Below are 18,846 nucleotides of genomic sequence, written 5' to 3' on the forward strand. Positions count from 1 at the left end.
ATGTTCTGTTTGACTCCCTCCGCTTGTTTCTCTTCTTTAAAGCTCACTGTTTTGGGTAGGCTTTAGTCACTGCATCCAGTAGATTCATCTTTGGCTTAGTGCCTAAATTTTCATTTTCATTCTGACTTGCCATTGGGTGTTTTCCTCTGTAAATGGTGCTGTGTAAATGCAAGTTATTGTTACCTCATCTGTGAGTGCATGGTCATGAGTGAAAGAAAAGAGAAGTTTTGCAATCTTAGGATATCCCAAAGCACTTTTACAGCCAATAAAATACTTTGGAAGCATAGTCACTGTTGTAATACAGGAAGTACAGTTGCCAGTTTGTGCACAGCAAGGCCCCACAAGCAGCAGTGAAATAATGAGCAGAGGATTTGTTTTTTAGATGTTGCTTAAGGGATAAGCCCCTCAATGACCTCCAAAATATCAATATCAGCAACCTCCTCTGACAGTGCAGCACTCCCTCAGTACTGTGCTGCGAGTTTCAGCCTGGATTTTAGGCTCAAGTCTCTGGAGTGAGGCTTGAACCCACAAGTTCCCGACTCAGGCAACAGTGCTACCTACTGAGCCACAGCTGACACCATGCATACAGAGGGCAATGTAATTTGTTAGTAAGTGGTTGGCCCTCGTGCACTTTTAGCTGGTAGCTGGTGTGTGGATATTACGTAGTTGCTAATCGTCTATCTTGCTGTTTCCAGGTGGACTCCCATTACTGCCCAAGCTGTCTGGAGAACATGCCTTCAGCTGAAGCAAAACTCAAAAAAAACAGGTAAGCTGCTCTAAAACAAAAACAGAATTACCTGGAAAAACTCAGCAGGTCTGGCAGCATTGGCGGAGAAGAAAAGAGTTGACGTTTCGAGTCCTCATGACCCTTCGACAGAACTAGCTGCTCTGTTTGTTGCCAAGAATTCCAAATCAGTGGGAGTAACATCTCGTCTCAGTTCAGTTTATGACTCCTTGTAAACTCTGCTGTTGTTACCGCTGACCACTTCCGCTCTTAAAGCCAGATTTCATGAATTGGGTCACTGTATGCAGGTGAGCTCAATCTCTTTCATTGCGTAGAAGTAATGCAGTGTTTGAAATCCCCGAGTGAATCTCCAGGATTTACCTGGCATTTCTCAGCTACTTGCCTAGTTGGGGCTGTGCGGTGTTCAGTGGGTGTGGTGAACGTTTGCATACATCAGCCATTTTGTGTGTTGCATCTTTAATATTTGGAGGTGCAGCTGCACGCCCCCCCCCCCCCCCCCCCCCCCCCCCCCCCCCCCCCGCCCTGCTGTTTACCTTGAGGGCAGTCACTTGTATTGGGCTTGCCAGCTATCTGCTGCCTTACCCATCATCGAGTTGGCAGGTTATTTATTCAACAATGCTGCACTTTGTGGCCTAGCCTGATTCTCTTCTCCACCCGCCTCCATCCTGTCGCTCTTGTGTACCATGTAACCAGGAACAGGAGGTTTAGCTGCATTTTGTTTCACTTTCCAGCCCAGGGATGTTGCAGTATACTTACCGCTTCTGTTACTGAGATCCCCTGTTTTACTACAGATGAAAGACTGTCTGGTATGTACGGCCCAGTAATATCTGGGTTGCGTACTTACTAGCTGAGTCATCAAAGGAGCCAGATGCATATCGGCCTTGATGCCAAGGTGTTAATCAAAGATTGATGCAAAACAGACGGAAGCTATCAGGCCCATCATGCCTGCGCAGGCTGTTTGAAGGAGCTATTAAATTATTCGATTTCCCAACTGTTCTTTCAGAGCCTTGTAAATATTTTTCCTCTTCCAAGCATTTGTCCAAATCCCTCTTGGCAATTATATTGAAATTATTTCCACCATTCTATTCCAGATCAATGAATTTAAAAAAAAAAAATTCTCATCTTCCCCCCTGGTTCCTTGGCCAATGACATTAAATCTGTGTCCTTTGGTTAGCAACCTTCCTGCTAGTAAGAACAGTTCCTCCCTATTGATCAAAACCACAACAATTTTGAGCACCTCTATTAAATCTTAACTTAACCTTGCCTATTCCAAGGAGAACAATCCCAGTTTTTTTTTTTAACTCGTCCAAATAACTGTAAAACAAATGATATCTTCCATTCACACATTTCCCCAACCCCCATATATTTTAAACTGTGATAATTGTGACTGAATTCCAGAATGGCTCTGGTTTGCATAATTGCAGGAATTGATTGTTTAGATTTATGCTATGTCTGTTGTTGGTCGTTCACTTAATGGTTTGTGCTCTGCAGGTGCGCTAATTGCTTTGACTGCCCATGCTGCATGCATACTCTCTCCACAAGAGCCACCAACATCCCAGCACCTCTGCCTGATGACCCAGCGAAGACCACCATGAAGAAGGCTTACTATCTGGCCTGTGGCTTCTGCCGCTGGACTTCTAGAGATGTTGGCATGGCTGACAAATCTGTGGGTAAGTAGTGCTGACTCAGCTGAATTAGTGGCAAGACCATGACGGGGCTAAGTTGGGCAGCTTTTTCAATGAATGGGCCAAATGGTACCTCCTGTACTGTCTGATTCTATTGTATTTCCAAACGGAGAATCACAAGGGGAGCAAGTGGAATTTAATCTGACCCCTGCTAACTGCATTCATTTACTACAGCTGTTATTCCTGTGAGAGAACACAAATCTGAACCCAAAATAGAATCTGGCATTCTCTGCCCCTCACCTCTTTTAAAACTGCCTCTCTGGCCAAACTGGCCCCTCCCCAGTTGTGTAATTTTCCACATTGTCCTACCTATGACATTTCCTTTGAGATGTTTTTGCATTCAAGGTGTTATGTAGACACAGGTTGTTTCACGTATCATTACTTTACGCATTTTTAACAAATTACTTTTAATTTTGTTTTATTGACCTTTTTTGTCATTCACTTGAAGTGAAGGACTGTTTGCTATGCCCAGGAGTACAGGAAGGATTGAATTGTGTATTTCCTGCAGCTCCGACCGGTATTGATGCTTTCTCCATGCAGGTTGGAGCAGACTCCTCCCAGCTGTAGTCAATGAAATTGAGCAGTCAACAGCCGTGGATTTGCTGGGCCTGAACCCACTGTTGCGTGGCATCAATGTTCTGCTTAGTGTCAGGTTCCAACATCCGGTCCCTGCCCAAGATCTTCCATCTCTTTATCTTTCCTCACTTAGACCTGTACCATAACCCATTTGCACCTGAGCTTTGAGTAGAAGATGGTTGCGTTCTTGTTTGAGCCACACGTTGTGGGCTGAAGCATATAATCCAGCCTGACACTCCTAGTGCAGTGCTGCACTGTCAAGAGGTCTTTTGGACGAGCTGTTAAACTAGACCCAGTCTTCCCTCTTGTGGAAGTAAAAGATCCCATGGCACTCTTCAAAGAGGAGCTGGAGAATTATTTATGGTGTCCTCGCCAATATTATCTGATCATTATCACATTGCTGTTTGCGGGATCTTGTGCACAAATTGATTGTTGCGTTTCCCTACTTTACAACAGTGACTCCTTCAAAAGTATACATTGGCTGTAAAGCTTTTTGGGATTTTTGAGGCTAAGAAAGGCACTATTTAACTGCAAGTCTTTCCTGTTCCTTGAGGTGTGCTTGAGACATGCTGTCGCCATGCTCTCCCTGTCCACCCTTTCTGTACATTTCTGTATTTGCAGCATTGTGCAATGTGCTAATCGTATTCCTTCTCTTCTAGCCAGTGGAGGATGGCAAGAACCAGAGAATCCTCATACGCAGCGGGTGAGTTTGGAGGTACAAACGTGCAGTGACAAATGAGAAATCCTGTAAGTGTAGTGTTATATTCAGCTTCCAGCACCCCTTTCATATGGATACTGGCCGGTGCTGGGAAACAGCCTCCTGGTTGTTGGATGCACCCATGTGCATGCGGCTGAGCTCTTCAGCCAAGTATTGGGTTGGGGCAAGTGCCACTAAAGCTAAACTGGATATTGTCCTCTTTCCATCAGGATTTGTGAGAGATAGGAGGCCATTTGGCCTTTTGAGCCTGCTCCATCATGCAATGAGATGATGGCTGCTGTATCTCAAATCCACCTTCCTGCACTATCTTTTAGATCCCTTAATTCTTTTGGCATTGAATGGATAGTAAGTGAGCGGGCTGGCTGATATGACTCTTAATGCTTATTCGGAGAGCCAGTGCAGACAAGATGGGCTGAATGGTCTCCTTTTGCACCGTAACAATTCTGTGATTTTGTGTCTTTCCCATTCGCTGTACCGGGATAACAGGTAAATTGTAGCATCACTTCCAAAGTGAAGATTGGCTGACTGCACACTGTCTGAGAATTGGTTTTCTGTTCTGCAGTCACATGTTGGTTGCTGCCTTGATCCAGTGAGCCACTGGATGAGCTAGCTTTGGTTAATGTTATTGCTCAGTCTTCTGACATGTCCAGTGTGTTGTGTACAGTGGAACTTGCTGAATGAATGATAGCTCTCTGCCACTTCCTGCTTCCTTCCATATCAAACACATGCCAAGTTTGCCCCTTGCAGTGTGGACTGGAGATTGGGACTCTGATAAAGTCCAATGTTGATAGACTTTTTAGTTTTGCGTGTCCCATGTTTTCAGTTGTAAAAGGATTTTGCTGCATTGTGATTGTTTAATGGTCACTATTAGTGATACTAACTTTTTATTCCAGATTTATTTAATTAACTGAACTTGCATTCCCCAGCTGGCGTGATGGGTTTTGAAATTGCGTCGCTGGGTTATTAGCACGGCCTTCTGGATTACCAGTCCAGTAACATAACCATTATGCTACCATACTCAGATAAAAGCAAAAAACTGCGGATGCTGGAAATCCAAAACAAAAACAAAAATACCTGGAAAAACTCAGCAGGTCTGACAACATCTGTGGAGAATGACACAGTTAACATTTCGAGTCCGTATGACTCTTCAACAGAACTAAGAAAAAAATAGAAAAGAGGTGAAATATAAGCTGGTTTAAGGTGGGGGGGTGGTGGGTGGCTGGAACAAGTAGAGCTGGATAGAGGGCCAGTGATAGGTGGAGATAACCAAAAGATGTCATAGACAAAAGGACAAAGAGGTGTTGAAGGTGGTGATATTATCTAATGAATGTGATCATTCCCTCCGGGACTCCCTGCTCTACTCCATCGCCCCCTACGTCTCAGCCCCCTCCCACGGCAACTTCCCATGCAACTGCAGAAGGTGTAACACCTGCCCCTTTACTTGCCCTCTCCTCACTGTCCAAGGGCCCAAACACTCCTTTCAAATGAAGCAGCATTTCGCTTGCACTTCCCTCAATTTAGTCTATTGCATTCGCTGCTCCCAGTGCGGTTTCCTCTACATTGGAGAGACCAAACGCCGACTGGGTGACTGCTTTGCGGAACACCTTCGGTCTGTCCGCAAGCATGACCCAGACCTCCCTGTCGCTTGCCATTTCAGCAGCCCACCCTGCTCTCATGCCCACATGTCCGTCTTTGGCTTGCTGCATTGTTCCAGTGAAGCTCAACACTAACTGGAGGAACAGCACCTCATCTTCCGACTAGGCACTTTACAGCCTTCCGGACTGAATATTGAGTTCAACAATTTTAGATTATGAACTTTCTCCTCCATCCCCACCCCCTTTCCAATCCCCCTTTTTTCTAATAATTTATATAGATTTTTCTTTTCCCACCTATTTCCATTATTTTAAAATGTATTTCCATCCATTGTTTTACCTCTACCTTTTAATCTATTTCGATCCTTTCCCCCCACCCCACCCCCAGTAGGGCTTCTGTACCTTGCTCTTCCTGCTTTCTACCCTTAATGTCACCTATTATCACGTTCCTTAGATAATATCACCACATTCAACACCTCTGTCCTTTTGTCTATGACACCTTTTGGTTATCTCCACCTATCACTGGCCCTCTATCCAGCTCTACCTGTCCCACTCCCCCTTAAACCAGCTTATATTTCACTTCTTTTCTATTTTTCCTTAGTTCTGTTGAAGAGTCATACGGACTCGAAACGTTAGCTGTGTTCCTCTCCGCAGATGCTGACAGACATGCTGAGTTTTTCCAGGTATTTTTGTTTTTGTTATGCTACCATACTCACTTAGGCCTCTCAATAAGTGTCCATTTATGCACGTTTCACTGTGTTTAGTTCAAAATTCTGATTATCTAATATTTTGCAATTGAGAGCAGACTAAACAATGTTTACATTGGAGATACATTAGTTACATAAAAATGAGCTTTCTAAAATGTCTTCACTTATTTCAGCGTTGCCACTTCTGTCAGGAATTGAGCTGAAGGTAAAGGGAGTTAAAATGCCTGAGACTCCTCAATGTGGACTGTAAATTGACATTCTAAGCTGTATCTTTCTCCACGTCCCTCAACAGATCAACAAATTGCTGGAGTATTACCACCAACTGGCGCAGAGAGAGAAGATCGAACGCGATCGCAAGAAGCTGGTTAGACGCAGAAACTACATGCCGCTCGCCTTTTCTGTGAGTCCTCCGCAAAGGAATCCTGCATGTCTGCTGAATTGGTGGAGCAAAGAGGAAGGGTAGCATTGGTGCTTTAGCCTTGATTCCATTAACCTCACTGTCTATGTCAGGAGGCATGGGATTTTGATGTGACGCTGACCTGAACTTCCTTCCCATGGCTCCTCAGCTGACTGGGGACCGCCCCCTGCAGTTTCCTTGCAGCCCACAAACTCCAGTGCTAGCCTCCATCGCCTCAACGCTTGGCTTCTCAAAGTCACTCTGCTCTCAGCAAATTGTAATTTCTTCAAAGTGCCGTAGCCTGTGCCCTTGCCTGTAAAAGGTCCTGCTCTTCTTTCAGCCCTGTTGTGCTTGACTGGATGTCAATGCTTTGTCATCAAAAACTTGTAACTCTCAGCAAGCCCTTTTCCTTATCGTTCCTGTGCTCACTGACATAATTGGCTCCTGGTTAAGCAACACCTTGATTTTAAAAATTCTCATTCCTGTTTCCAAGTCTCCCTTTGGAGGGAGTCCCTTCAGCCTTGATACCTTTGACTCTCCATAGGAGCATTGGACTTAGGAGCAGAAGTAGGCCATTCACCCCTCCAAGCCTGTTCCACCATTTGATAAGATCATCACTGATCGCTTGTGGCTTCAATTCCATCTTCCAGCCTGTCCCCTGTAACCCTTGACTACCTTGTCTCCCAAAAATCTATCCAACTCAACCTTGAAAAAATTCAATGACCCAGCCTCCCCTGCTCTTGGGAAAGAGAATTCCACAAACTAAGGACTCTCTGAGAGAAAAAAAATTCTCATCTCTGGGTTAAAAGGGTGACCTCTTATCCTTAAACTGTTTCCCTAGTTCTAGTCTCCCCCACAAGAGGAAACATCCTTCCTGTATCCGCCCTGCCAAGTCCCCTCGGGATCTTATATGTTTCAATAAGATCACCTCTCATCATTCTAAACTCCAGTGGGTATAGGCCTAATCTGTTCCACCTTTCTTCATAAGATAAGCCCTTCACCCCTGGAATGAGTCGAGTGAAGCTTCTCTGAACAACTTCTAACACAGTTATATCCTTTTACAAATTAGGAGACCAAAACTACACAGTACTCCAAATGTGGCCTCACCAAGGCCCTGTACAGCTGCAGTAAAACTTCCCTACTTTTATATTTCATTCCCCTTGGAATAAACGCCATCATTCCATTTGCCTTCCTAATCACTTGCTGCACCCGCATACTAATGTTTTGTGATTTATGTACCAGGCACCCTGATCCCTCAGTACCACAGAGTTCTGCAATCTCTCTCCATTTAAATAGTCTACTGCTTTTGGAGAATCTACCTTGGTACCTCACTCTCAGCTCTTGCAGGCACATTGTCCAGTTCACCTCTACCTGCTCAGTTTCTCTTTTGCATGAAATTTGCCAGGATTCCTTTTCCGGTCTGAAGACACTTTGAGATTGAGTGCTGTGGGAGTGGTGTTAGTTAGCATTTTTAATGGTGAAATGATTCTGTAATGCAGTAACACAGTAATGTGGTGACTGTTTGCTATCCTGTAAACCTCTCTGGTTCTGACATGATGTGCAAAACACGACTGTTGAGCTCTCTGTTTTTGAGGTTCATGTTGAGCCACATTGTTGGGACAGAGCAGAAGGACCTAACTCTACTCAACGAAACAATGCACTCTCCCAAAAACTGAAAATTTCAAAACTGAGATTGATAGGTTTTTGTTAGATAAGGATATTAATGGATTTGGAATAATTGTAGATAAATGGAGTCAAGATAGAAATCAGCCATAAAGAAAAAGAAAGTCTTGCATTTCTATAGCGCCTTTCACAACCTCAAGTGTCATGACTTTGTAATGTCAGAGAACATGTCTTAGTGATGTTGGTTGAAGGATAAGTATTAGACAGGACAGTAGGGAGAACCCCCCCCTTCATCCCCCAATTGTCCCCCTTACTCTTCTTCAAAGTACAGGGATCCTTCAATGTTGATATTTTATGTACATCTAAGAGGACAGTTTGATTTAATGTCTTATTTAAAGCATGGCATCTCTAATGGTGCAGCACACCCTCAGTACTACTTCTATCCCATAACCTGATTGAATGGCAATGGGACAGTATCGAGGGGCTGAATGACTCGCGTCCCTAACTGCTGAGGAGTGCAAACTTTATGCTGATATTAGGTATTTCTAATGGGGAAATGGCTCATTTGTCAGCATCTGAATCTTTCCCTTGCTCTTGATTCTCGGTTGAGGAACCCCCATTTCAACAATTGTACCGCCACCTATGTAGTGTTCACAGAATTGGTCCGTGCAGCGTGAAGGGAGAGTACATTCTGGTGCTGGCCTTTTAACTGGAGATAGCTACACAAGCCCTATACCCCTCCTTTCAGTGGGGTAACTGGATCTTTTCAGAATGCACATGCTTTGCGCTGTAGCAAAATTGATTGGAAAATGATTTAATGCAGTTTTTTTCTTATCTGAAACAGCTGCTGTTCAACTGAAGCTGTTATGAAAGGCTTTTAGTGATCAACAAAAATATTTCTTATAAAGCGAAAGAAAGTTGGATAGAGCACATCTTGTGCTTATGGGATCCTGGAATCTTACAGTACATAAGGAGGCCATTTGAACCATTGTGCATCTGTTGGCTTGCTGAAAGAGCCATCCACTTTTAATTTAAAAAGTGTTGATGTGAACGGCACTTGAAACCTTTTGGGAAAACTCGCTAAACATTAGCTATATCAAAAAATCCAGGGTGGAGTTGAGATTTTTTTGATTCGAGTTATGATTGGGAATGCGCTGACTGAAAGGGCGGGAGCAGATTCACTAATTTTTGGAAAGGAATTGGGTAAATAATTAAAAAGGAAAGATTTTCAGTGCGATTGGGAAAGAATAGGTAGGACTGGGACTAATTTGATAGCTCTTTCAGAGAGTAGGCATAGGTTTGATGGACCGAATGGCATCCTTCTGCCCTGTATGATATCCAACTTGGTGAACTAAGGGCTGTCGATATTCAAAATGTCATTACAGGGGAGGTCTTGTGGAAGTGTATAAGATGTTTAACAGGATAGGCAAAATAAATCTGCAATGGTACTTTCATCCACATCGAGAGGGCAAGTGGGCCCAGAGTCAGGTCCTCAGAGGGCAAATTTAGCATTAATTTCGGGAAGCATTGCTTTACTCAGATGGTGAGCAACAGCTGGAGTAGGGAGCCAGGATTGTTGCTGGCATGGCATGGCAAACAACTCCTTTTAAGAAGCGGGTAGATGCTGTAACGGATAGTGGTAAAATCATACAATCTGACAATAAGAAGGAGGCCATTTGACCCATCATGCCTGAGCCAGCTCTTTCAAAAAGCTGTCCAATTAGCCTGCCTAGCTTTTCACCTATAATCTTGCAAATTACTTCTCTAAGAACTTGTCGAAGACAGTGAAGGGTTGGTATCCTGAATGTACGGGGTCAGATGTGATCTTATGGCCATGTTTACTCGGGGGTGAGGCTGCTCTTGACTGGCTTTCTGGTTAGCCTGAAGGTATGGTTCATCACTGGCATCAGGATACAATGGGCTATTTGCTCAAGGACCCTTAGAAATTTATTTACAATCATGTGTACTGTTTTTGTGTAAAATGAATGAAGCTCCCCATCCCCTTTTGTCTATGGATACCCAAAAGATGAAGGACCCCCATCAGCGCAGCCTGATCCAATTTGTTTGTTTAGGTTGTGTGTGTTAACTACACTTTTAACTGCTGAATGATTTTTTTTTGTCTCAATGTTGCTGCTTCTCCGCATGTGCAGACACACACTATACACGTGGTGGTGAGTTAGTTACTACGTTCAGTCATCCACTGTTGCTGTGTCATACATTGGGAGTCCATGTTGGCATGTCCAGCATTTTACTGTGGCCTATGGTGGTTTAGGAGTTGGGAGGCCTCCTTTGGCTTAAACATGGGGAAGAAAGTCAAACCTCTTTCAAGCTCGATCAATCTTTAGAAATTTGCCTTCTGCATAAAGCAAGCAGTGCTGTGGAAAAAGGGGTGGGTGGTGTATTATAATTTTTGTTTCTAGACGAGTTTAAGCCTTTTAAAAATTATTCTAGGTTTGGGATTGTCTTCATTTTATTGGTTTGTGACAATGAGATAGACTTTGGTCATCAGTGTCACCAATCTGTAGAATCTATTGTATAAGATCCTCAGGGGACTTGACAGGGTGGATGCTGAGAGGATGTTTCCCCTTGTGGGAGGGATCAGAACTAGGGGACACAGGTTTAAAATAAGGGATCTCCCATTAAGATAGAGATGAGAATTTTTTTCTCTCAGATTCTTGACTAACAAGGGAGTCAAAGGTTATTGGGAGTAGGCAAGAAGGTGGGGTTCAGCCACAATCAGATAAGCCATGGCCTTAATGAATGGTGGAGCAGGCTCAAAGGACTGAATGGCCAACTCCTGCTCCTAATTCAATTGCTGGTATGTATGTTCATATGTTTGTGTGTGAATGTATGTGTATATAAAACGTGATCAGCATGTATATAATGCCATATGCAACCTATCATACACATGTGTTTGTCATCAATTCATGGGTACATATAAACAATATGTGTGTCTTATCATAATAAGGAAGTCTCTGTGAATGTAGCCAGCCCTCACTTAGTGTTTTGCAATATGCCACGGAAAAAATGGTACTAATGCTAATTTGATTATTGTGTAATGAAGTATAATGAGTGTGAGAAACTCAAACTGTGGGAAATTCCCACTGGTATAATTTATTTTTTTGTCTTTTCAAACTAAAATTAGGCTTGAGGTGGCAATATCCGGAAAGCTCTTTGTGCACAACTGTTCAAAGAGCTCAAAATAATCTCGGAGTAAAAAGCAGATTGTGTCCTTGTTTTGCTGGTTGTTCTGTTCTGTTTGAGCGGGCATGTTTTGAATATTTCATATACCTCCTGTAATGCATTATTCTGACACTGTATGAATAAATTTTATTTGGCTATGCACTATTCTACAGCTCCATGCCATAACCTTATAATTAATGTCACTTCTGAGGGATGCTTGCGTGATCTTGATGCATTTCATTTCAGGACAAGTACGGCCTAGGCACAAGACTGCAGCGGCAGAGATCTGGGGCCCCTATCATTACCCTTGCTGGGTCAACGTAAGTGACTTACTGCACTTGGTGTGGCTGCTGAGATTTTGGGAGTGGGGGATGTTTAGCACCTTGCTCCTTGCTGCACTCTGTGTGTTTTAGCATGCTTGGTTCTTGCTGCAGGAACAGTTAACTCTCTGGCCTGAATGGTATGTTGTGCTAGTGGCAAGTTGTTTGATTCTGCGGAGCAAATTAGGTCCAAGGTTTGAACCTAGCCCCCATTGACTGAGGTAATCCCAGCTAGAAAGCAGTAGTAGGCTGCAGATGATTCCCAGCTCTTCTCCAGGATTCTGGGGGCCAAGAGAGAAGGGATGGGACTAAAAGTAAACTCCTGTTTCTGATCGCTGTCCAGTGATGCCCTCCTATATAGTGCACATGTATGGACAAAAAGGGAAGACATATTTGGGTAGCTGTGATAGTCAAATATTTTGCCGATTGGCTTACATTAGGAACGGTCATTTGGGGCAAATACAAAAGGATGCCAGTGAAGGTAGGGGAAACCCTAGATCTTTATATACGGAAATCTTTTGGCCCTTTGTATCTCTATGACTCTTTGCTGAGCACAGAGCCTTTGGCATAGGAGGCAGTTAAATTTGGTTGCCATAGCTAACTGGATTTCTTACTAACGTGTCGTCATCCTGTCTTCTAGGCTGAAAGAAGCAGAGGACCACAAAGAGATAAAGATCGAACCTGCCCAGCCATTAGAGGAAGTGGAGCCGCTTCCAGAGGATTATTACACTAGAGCTCTCAACCTGCCTGAGGGTAACAGCCAAGCCAAGTTGTGACAGATGTATTATGTACTGAACATGGAATTCAATAATAACCTGACTGGCTCTATAACTGACTTTAATGGAACAATAATAATATTCCTTCTGAAGCTAGCATGCTTGCAGACAGATGTATGTGGTGCTAAAATCCACTGAGGTTCCCATGTGATAGAAATCCATGAATGCTGAGTACCGCCACTGTCCTGCTGACCAACTGCACTGCCACATGTATTAGAGTGTTGGTGGTGTATGACAGCTTTGCAGCTAGACACTGGCAAGAGTCAGTGCCTCGAGGAGAGGAAATAACTCCTTGTTATATGTACTTTGCCCCAGCAAAAATCCAGAGCCCTTCTAGTCACTTTGGTCTGCAGTTAATTTTGTTGCATGAATGCAGCAGCCGGTGTGTGCACAGCAAAGATCGCGCAATCAGGAGTGAGGCGAATAGCTAGTTCGCTGAATTTCTTGTCTGTATTGTTGGCTGACGGAGAATTCTGCTCTTGAGTAACCCTGTGTCATCTTTAGCCTCCAGTGGGAAACCCAAAAAGGAGGATATCCTGCAGGGTCTGACCCTGCTCCCACCCAGTGTGGACACAGTGCAGGGTCTGACCCTGCTCCTCCCCAGTGTGAACACAGTGCAGGGTCTGACCCTGCTCCTGCCCTGTTTGGATACCCTGCAGGATCTGACCCTGCTCCCACCCAGTGTGAACACAGTGCAAGGTCTGATCTGCTGCAGCCCAGTGTAGACACAGTGCAGGGTCTGATTGTCCTCCTGCTCAGTGTGCATGCACTTGCACTTTCCTAGCAAGTTTAGTTATTTAGGATAGAACATTGGCTGATTCCACAACCTGTAATCAAGTGCTACTGAGTGCAGTCCCAGCACCTTTATCACTATCCCATCTGAGATCCTCCAATTTGGCACAGCTTGCTGACTCCTAGGCTCTGTGGCTCAGTACACACATTTAGCTGGGTGACAGGATGGTTTTGTGGATGCTACGTGAATTCTGTGATGAATTGATGGGTTAAATTGGTTGATGGAGGATTGCCTGCAACCTGATTTCACACCATGAATGGGCTAGGGACAAGTTCTTGTTAAGTGCCCGAGAGTGTGGTGGCAATAGATTAAATTGTGGCTTTCAAAAGGGAATTGGTTGAGCACCTGAAGTAAAATAATTTGTAGGGCTACAGGGAAAAGATGGGGGAGTGGGAATAGGTGAGTTGCTGTTGCAGAGAACAGGCATGGACAAGACGGGCTGAATGGCTGCTGCCTGTGCTGTAATCATTCTATGATTCTAAGTATTAAGTGAATGAAAGGGGCTGGTGGAATAATCTATTAATCGGTTTCTTTGTTTTAATCTGTGCAGTGACCACCCTTCACCAGCGACTGTTGCAGCCAGACTTTCAGCCAATCTCTGCTTCCCAGTTGTACCCAAAGCACAAGCATCTCCTGATAAAGCGCTCGCTGCGTTGTCGGGTAGGTCCAGTAGGGGTCTGTTGGGTGGGCAGGTGAGTTGCTTGTTATGGGACAGGAGCGGGTGGATACGAACATTTTGAAGAACATAACATAAAAGGAACAGGGGTGAAACAACCTCTATCAGGATCAGACACTCCCAAGCACAGGTTTTTAACACTGGAATGAAAGCAGAAAATGCTTTAAATACTCAGCAGGTCAGACAGCTCCTGCGGAGAGAGAAACAGAGTTTACGTTTCAGCTAGATGGCCTTTCTTCAGAACTGGAAGGTGTTAGAGATGTTCAGCTTTTAAGCAAGTGCGGAGTCCAGCAGCAAGCGAGGAGGGCAGGAAAAGAACAAAAGGCTAAGCCTAGATGCAGAGAGATGGCAGCAGGCTCGTGTGGAACATATAAGTCTGCGTGAACGTTTGGACTAATCATTTAGTTCCTGTCCAGTTCATTCTATGTAATGAAGAAAGTCTGTGATAGGGTGGAGATCAGGAGTGATTAAGTGACAAAAGGATAATGGTGGAAGGCAAGAGAGATAAGTAAAGAAATGAAAGGTGGGTGCAGATAACTAACTATTGGACAGAAGGTCAGAACCTCTACATGTGAGGCTTTCCTGACAGAGAGGAATTTTTAAATACTTTAGACAAGTTAATGCTGAGACTGTGCAGAGCTCCCTGCACTGTACCTCGAACCCAACCTCAGAAGTGTGAGCCCCTCTACAGCAACGGGACTTTATTCCCTTCTAATCCTCCCATCTCTATTATCTCTATGAGCAGAGTTGCTGAGCTGCAGGCTGATGTCTGCTGTGATACTGGTTTCCCCTTGTCCTAACTCTTCTCATTGTACGGTCCCCTAAGCTGGGCTTGGGGGGAGGAAATAGAGAGACTTTAATCCAATGGTTGGAAAGGCGGACTGTGGGAGAGGGGTTGCCATTCACTTGCAGGATCTTCTGGTCCCTGACAGCAGACATGGAGTTATTGGCTACTTGTTTTAATGTGGATGGGGGTCGGTGCAGATTGTAGTTGTTGGAGGAGGAGGGACACAAAAGGTCTAAAGCAGTTGTCTGGAAAGGATGGAATTAATGCTCTGTCAATACATGCCAACAAGGCTCCAAAGTCCGCAGAAATAGCTAAAGAAGATTCTTGTAGCGGTGATTGATGGGGAAGGCCGGTGGGAAGAGTAGTGGTGTTGCAGTGCTACGTGCCTGCTTGGGACTCCATGCCATTTCAGTCCCTTCTCATTTAAACCATCAAGGGTAGACCCTTTTCTGTGGAATACAGATGACTCACTTTCTTCTCTGGTCAAAGAGTCACTGGTATCTCCCATCAGGGCAGCTGCAGAATCATAAAAGAGTGCCAGATAGGAAGTGAACTGAGTGACAAGGAGGAAGTTACTTCGTTTGAACTCTTCTTGAACTGGTGGAGGAGAATAATGCAAAATCAGCAGTTGCAATTATTTTGCCTTTTATGTTTTAAAAGAAGAACAATAATATGCTTCACAGTGGCTTTTAAAGAAGTTTGTGGTCCTGAGTGAACAAAGCTAACCTAATGGCAACAGCTGTTAAATAAATCCCATGTGAAGCATGTTGAGAATGAAGATGCCAAGAGTGCTTGGTGTGGACACAGTGATCTGCTTGGTTCTGAAAATTCTTCCGCTAAGCTTCAGAAATTTTCAGAAGGCGGCTTTAGCAGATGTATTAAAGATTGAGCACGTAAAGGGTTAACTCTCTTTCACATAGCAACCTAATTTTTTCCGCATTGGAGCCATACAAGTCTAGGCACCTCTGAAACAATCCTTCCTGAAATGAAGGTGGAGGTGAGAAGGTTCCCATGTCTTTCCAAAGCCCCTCAACGATCATGGTTTAAAATCAGCCATACGATTGCTAATTGTGTGTGAGGGGTTTCCATCCAGAGCAATAAGATAGTTGTTGGTCTTGGATGTTTAGCTTGCAAATCATCGATTTGATTTTGTATTTTTTCTCCCATGCCCATTTCACCTTGACGCTGCAGAAATGTGAACACAACTTGAGCAAGCCTGAGTTTAACCCAACCTCCATCAAGTTCAAGATCCAACTGGTTGCTGTGTGAGTAAATGGCTTTTTTTGTTGAGACCTGGCTTTCGATTCCATGCTGTGCTGTTCATTGGTGGGAAAAGGAAATGTGGCCTTAACAGATTGGAATTAAAAACTCATGGGCTTGCGTGTCATATAAGTTAGATAGAAACTGCAACACATAAATTGTGCTGTTTATCCCTCATGAGGGGTAGTCCTAATCCCGTGTGCCTATCCTTTTCCAAAATTCCTTCGCTCCCCCCTCCATTCCTTTGCTTTCCCTATTTAACCTATTGTTAAATGATGCCATGGTTTCTGATTCAAATATTGGTGCATTCCCCAGCCTCCCAACTCTTAATGTGTAAGGTTTTTCCTGCTCTCTGTCCTAAATTTTCATTAATCTTACATCTATGTTTTGTTATTCTAAAACCCCTTCACTCATTGGAAACCTTCTGTCTCCATCTACTCTGTCCTATCCTTTTGTAATTTTTTATATTTCCCAAGTCTAAAATGGCTGTTTAATTTTTCTCAAACTTTTAAACAAAAAAAAAGTCCACATTTATTTAGTGACTAGTTGCACCCAACAGAAATATTCCTGACATCTTTGCATATGACTTGTGAAATGCAACCAGAATATCAAACAAAGCATTGTACACAGGCCATTGTTATAAAGGAGTTATTCGCTTTGTTTTGGATGGTGTTTGTTGAGCTTTGTCCTTGTTCTGAACATTCTCTAGGTTAGTGCTGTGTAAAAAAAGATTTCAGCAGAAGCTTTTGCGATCTCAAGATGTCTCGAAGGGTTTCAGATCCGAAGAATAGTCATGTTGGACTAGAAACGTAAACTCTGCTTCTCTTTCCACTGATACTGCCAGACCTGCTGAGTTTTTCCAGCACTTTGTTTTTATTTCAGACCTCCAAACATCTGCAGTATTTTGCTTTTAATTTGCCTCAAAGGGTTTTACTGCCAGTGAAGCACTTGAAAGTGTGGTTACCGTTGTAATTAGGGTAGGTGAGAACAAGCATAGATGGAGAATGGCTTGAATTTAGCCAACCGCGTGGAGTTTTCCACTTAAATGGTAATACTGCATTGAGTCTCAGATTGGAATCCGAGCTCTTTAATGGAGAGCATGCATTGAGAAGGAACCATAAATTCTCTGAGTCATCTCATTGCAGCATTTAACTTTGATGGTCTTGTCACCGCTCCCCTCAAATAACAAGGCAGGTGAAAATATCTTGCTGAATTAACATATTAGATATCATGGCAATTCGCATTTGTGAAAAGAGGATTAGAACCCTGATCAAAAATGATATTTCAGTAAAGCAGAGTTGAAATTAGTTATTAAAATTTGACATTTTGCATAAACAGAATCTGGGGCTGAGATGCATTGTGGTGCCAGAGTTGTATACAAATAACTGTGGAGATTAGTGAAATTGTAGAAATGTCTCAGCTATGGAGTACAGTGTGAGACAGAGCAAAGTCAAATGTATCCTTAGGGTAGCTTGCCTACACTCACTGGGCACAGAAGCTTTTAACAATAGGGTTTTACCCTGCAGTTAACACATTATGGGAGTGCCACTTTCAGTTGGAAAAATAAGGAAATGGTTTTTTTTGCAAATGCTGAATGAGTGGAGGTGGTTTAGTCAATGATTGCGTGACTTCCATCACATCAACTCTGCAGATATACTTGTTCATAAGAGAGACGCCAGTCTGGTCTGAGCTGAGCCCAGGATCTACGTCAGCAAAGATCAGCAAGGCCAAGCATTTAAACCTTTAGAGATTTTAAAAACACATCTGAAAGTTTCTGCAGGTGGCAGTTGCATCTTAGAGATCCGTATTTTGAAAAAAAAACTGATGACTTGCTTGGAGTCCTGTCGGGTTTGATTAAAAACTAATTTGGTATGCTATAAACTGCGAGTCTGCAGGAAACCTGTTGGTCTCCTTTTTACACTTTCTTCCTGTCATTTGGACAGCCCAGGGCCATCTGGATAGTGTAAGGAAGTGTGGGACCTCAGCACTTGGAAAGATTTTTTACACCTTTTTTTTTAAGAACGAACGTAACATTGTTACACCCTAGCAGCAGCTCCGCAATATCCCATTTGTGTGGTACAATTTCTTGACAACTAAGAGTTTGTAAAGTGGTCAGGAGGTTGCAGGAGGGTTGGCACACCTTCTGAGCACTTTCTAAAACTATGCTCCATGCTGCACCCAGAGTTAGGTTCCTTGCAGTGCGAGACCAAAGTCACACAAGACTGTATGCTTTAGGGAGTTCTACTCTACTCCAAGCGGGAGGTCATGATCCAGCTCCGTGATTATAACCCTTACTTTAACGGCACTCGCAATTCTAACCAGAAATTGGTGACTTCTGCTTAGTTTCCATCACGTTCAGTTCACACACAACCCCCCACCCTCTGCCACCCGGGCCTTCAAGTGTTTTTTTCTGTTTTACTTGAATCCATTTGAAAGCCAAAACTGTTGCAGACCTCAACTGAGCCCTGGGTTTATTGACCTGGAGTCAGTCAGAGCACTATATGTTGTGTTAAATGTCTGTCTGCCTGCAGCTTTTATTACCATGAGTGTTTACAATCACACGTCAACCTTTTCGGCACGGCATTGGCCCTTTCAGACAAATCAGAATTGTAACTGGGTTTGGTTTTCAGTACCTTTGGTTGTTACTTGCGTCTTGTTCACTTTGAACATGTAAATACTATATTGCAGCAGCAATTGTGCATTGCTACTGCTGCTAAACTGCAGAGTAAATGTCTTTGCAGGGCCAGGAGGCCTCGGCCCAGTGCTCCATTGGGTGTAAGATGCTGCCAGTTCCGAATTTTGCACCATTAACACAGATCCTAACATCTAGTGGATCTGTCATAGAGTTTTACAGCACAGAAAGAGGCCCTTTGGCCCATCGTGTCCATGCCAGTCATCAAGCCCTGATCTACTCTAATCTATTTTCTAGCACTTGGCCTGTAGACTTCACAGAATCTCACAGTGCAGAAGAGGCCCTTCGGCCCATCGAGTCTGCACCGACATGTGAG

General features: G+C 43.7%; 1 protein-coding gene across 2 annotated transcripts in view; it reads left to right on the plus strand.

Moving 5' to 3' along the window:
* dctn4 (dynactin 4) overlaps positions 1-18,846 on the plus strand; it is a 42,222-nt gene that overhangs the window by 10,451 nt on the left and 12,925 nt on the right. For both annotated transcript variants that reach the window (XM_041194153.1, XM_041194154.1), the window contains exons 2-9: positions 696-766; positions 2,237-2,415; positions 3,666-3,709; positions 6,316-6,423; positions 11,473-11,546; positions 12,187-12,299; positions 13,666-13,775; positions 15,770-15,843. In XM_041194153.1, the coding sequence (XP_041050087.1) occupies positions 696-766; positions 2,237-2,415; positions 3,666-3,709; positions 6,316-6,423; positions 11,473-11,546; positions 12,187-12,299; positions 13,666-13,775; positions 15,770-15,843 (773 nt within the window). The remainder of the gene's footprint in view (positions 1-695; positions 767-2,236; positions 2,416-3,665; positions 3,710-6,315; positions 6,424-11,472; positions 11,547-12,186; positions 12,300-13,665; positions 13,776-15,769; positions 15,844-18,846) is intronic.

The sequence above is a fragment of the Carcharodon carcharias genome, chromosome 8, assembly GCF_017639515.1.
Source record: "Carcharodon carcharias isolate sCarCar2 chromosome 8, sCarCar2.pri, whole genome shotgun sequence".
NCBI lineage: Eukaryota > Metazoa > Chordata > Chondrichthyes > Lamniformes > Lamnidae > Carcharodon > Carcharodon carcharias.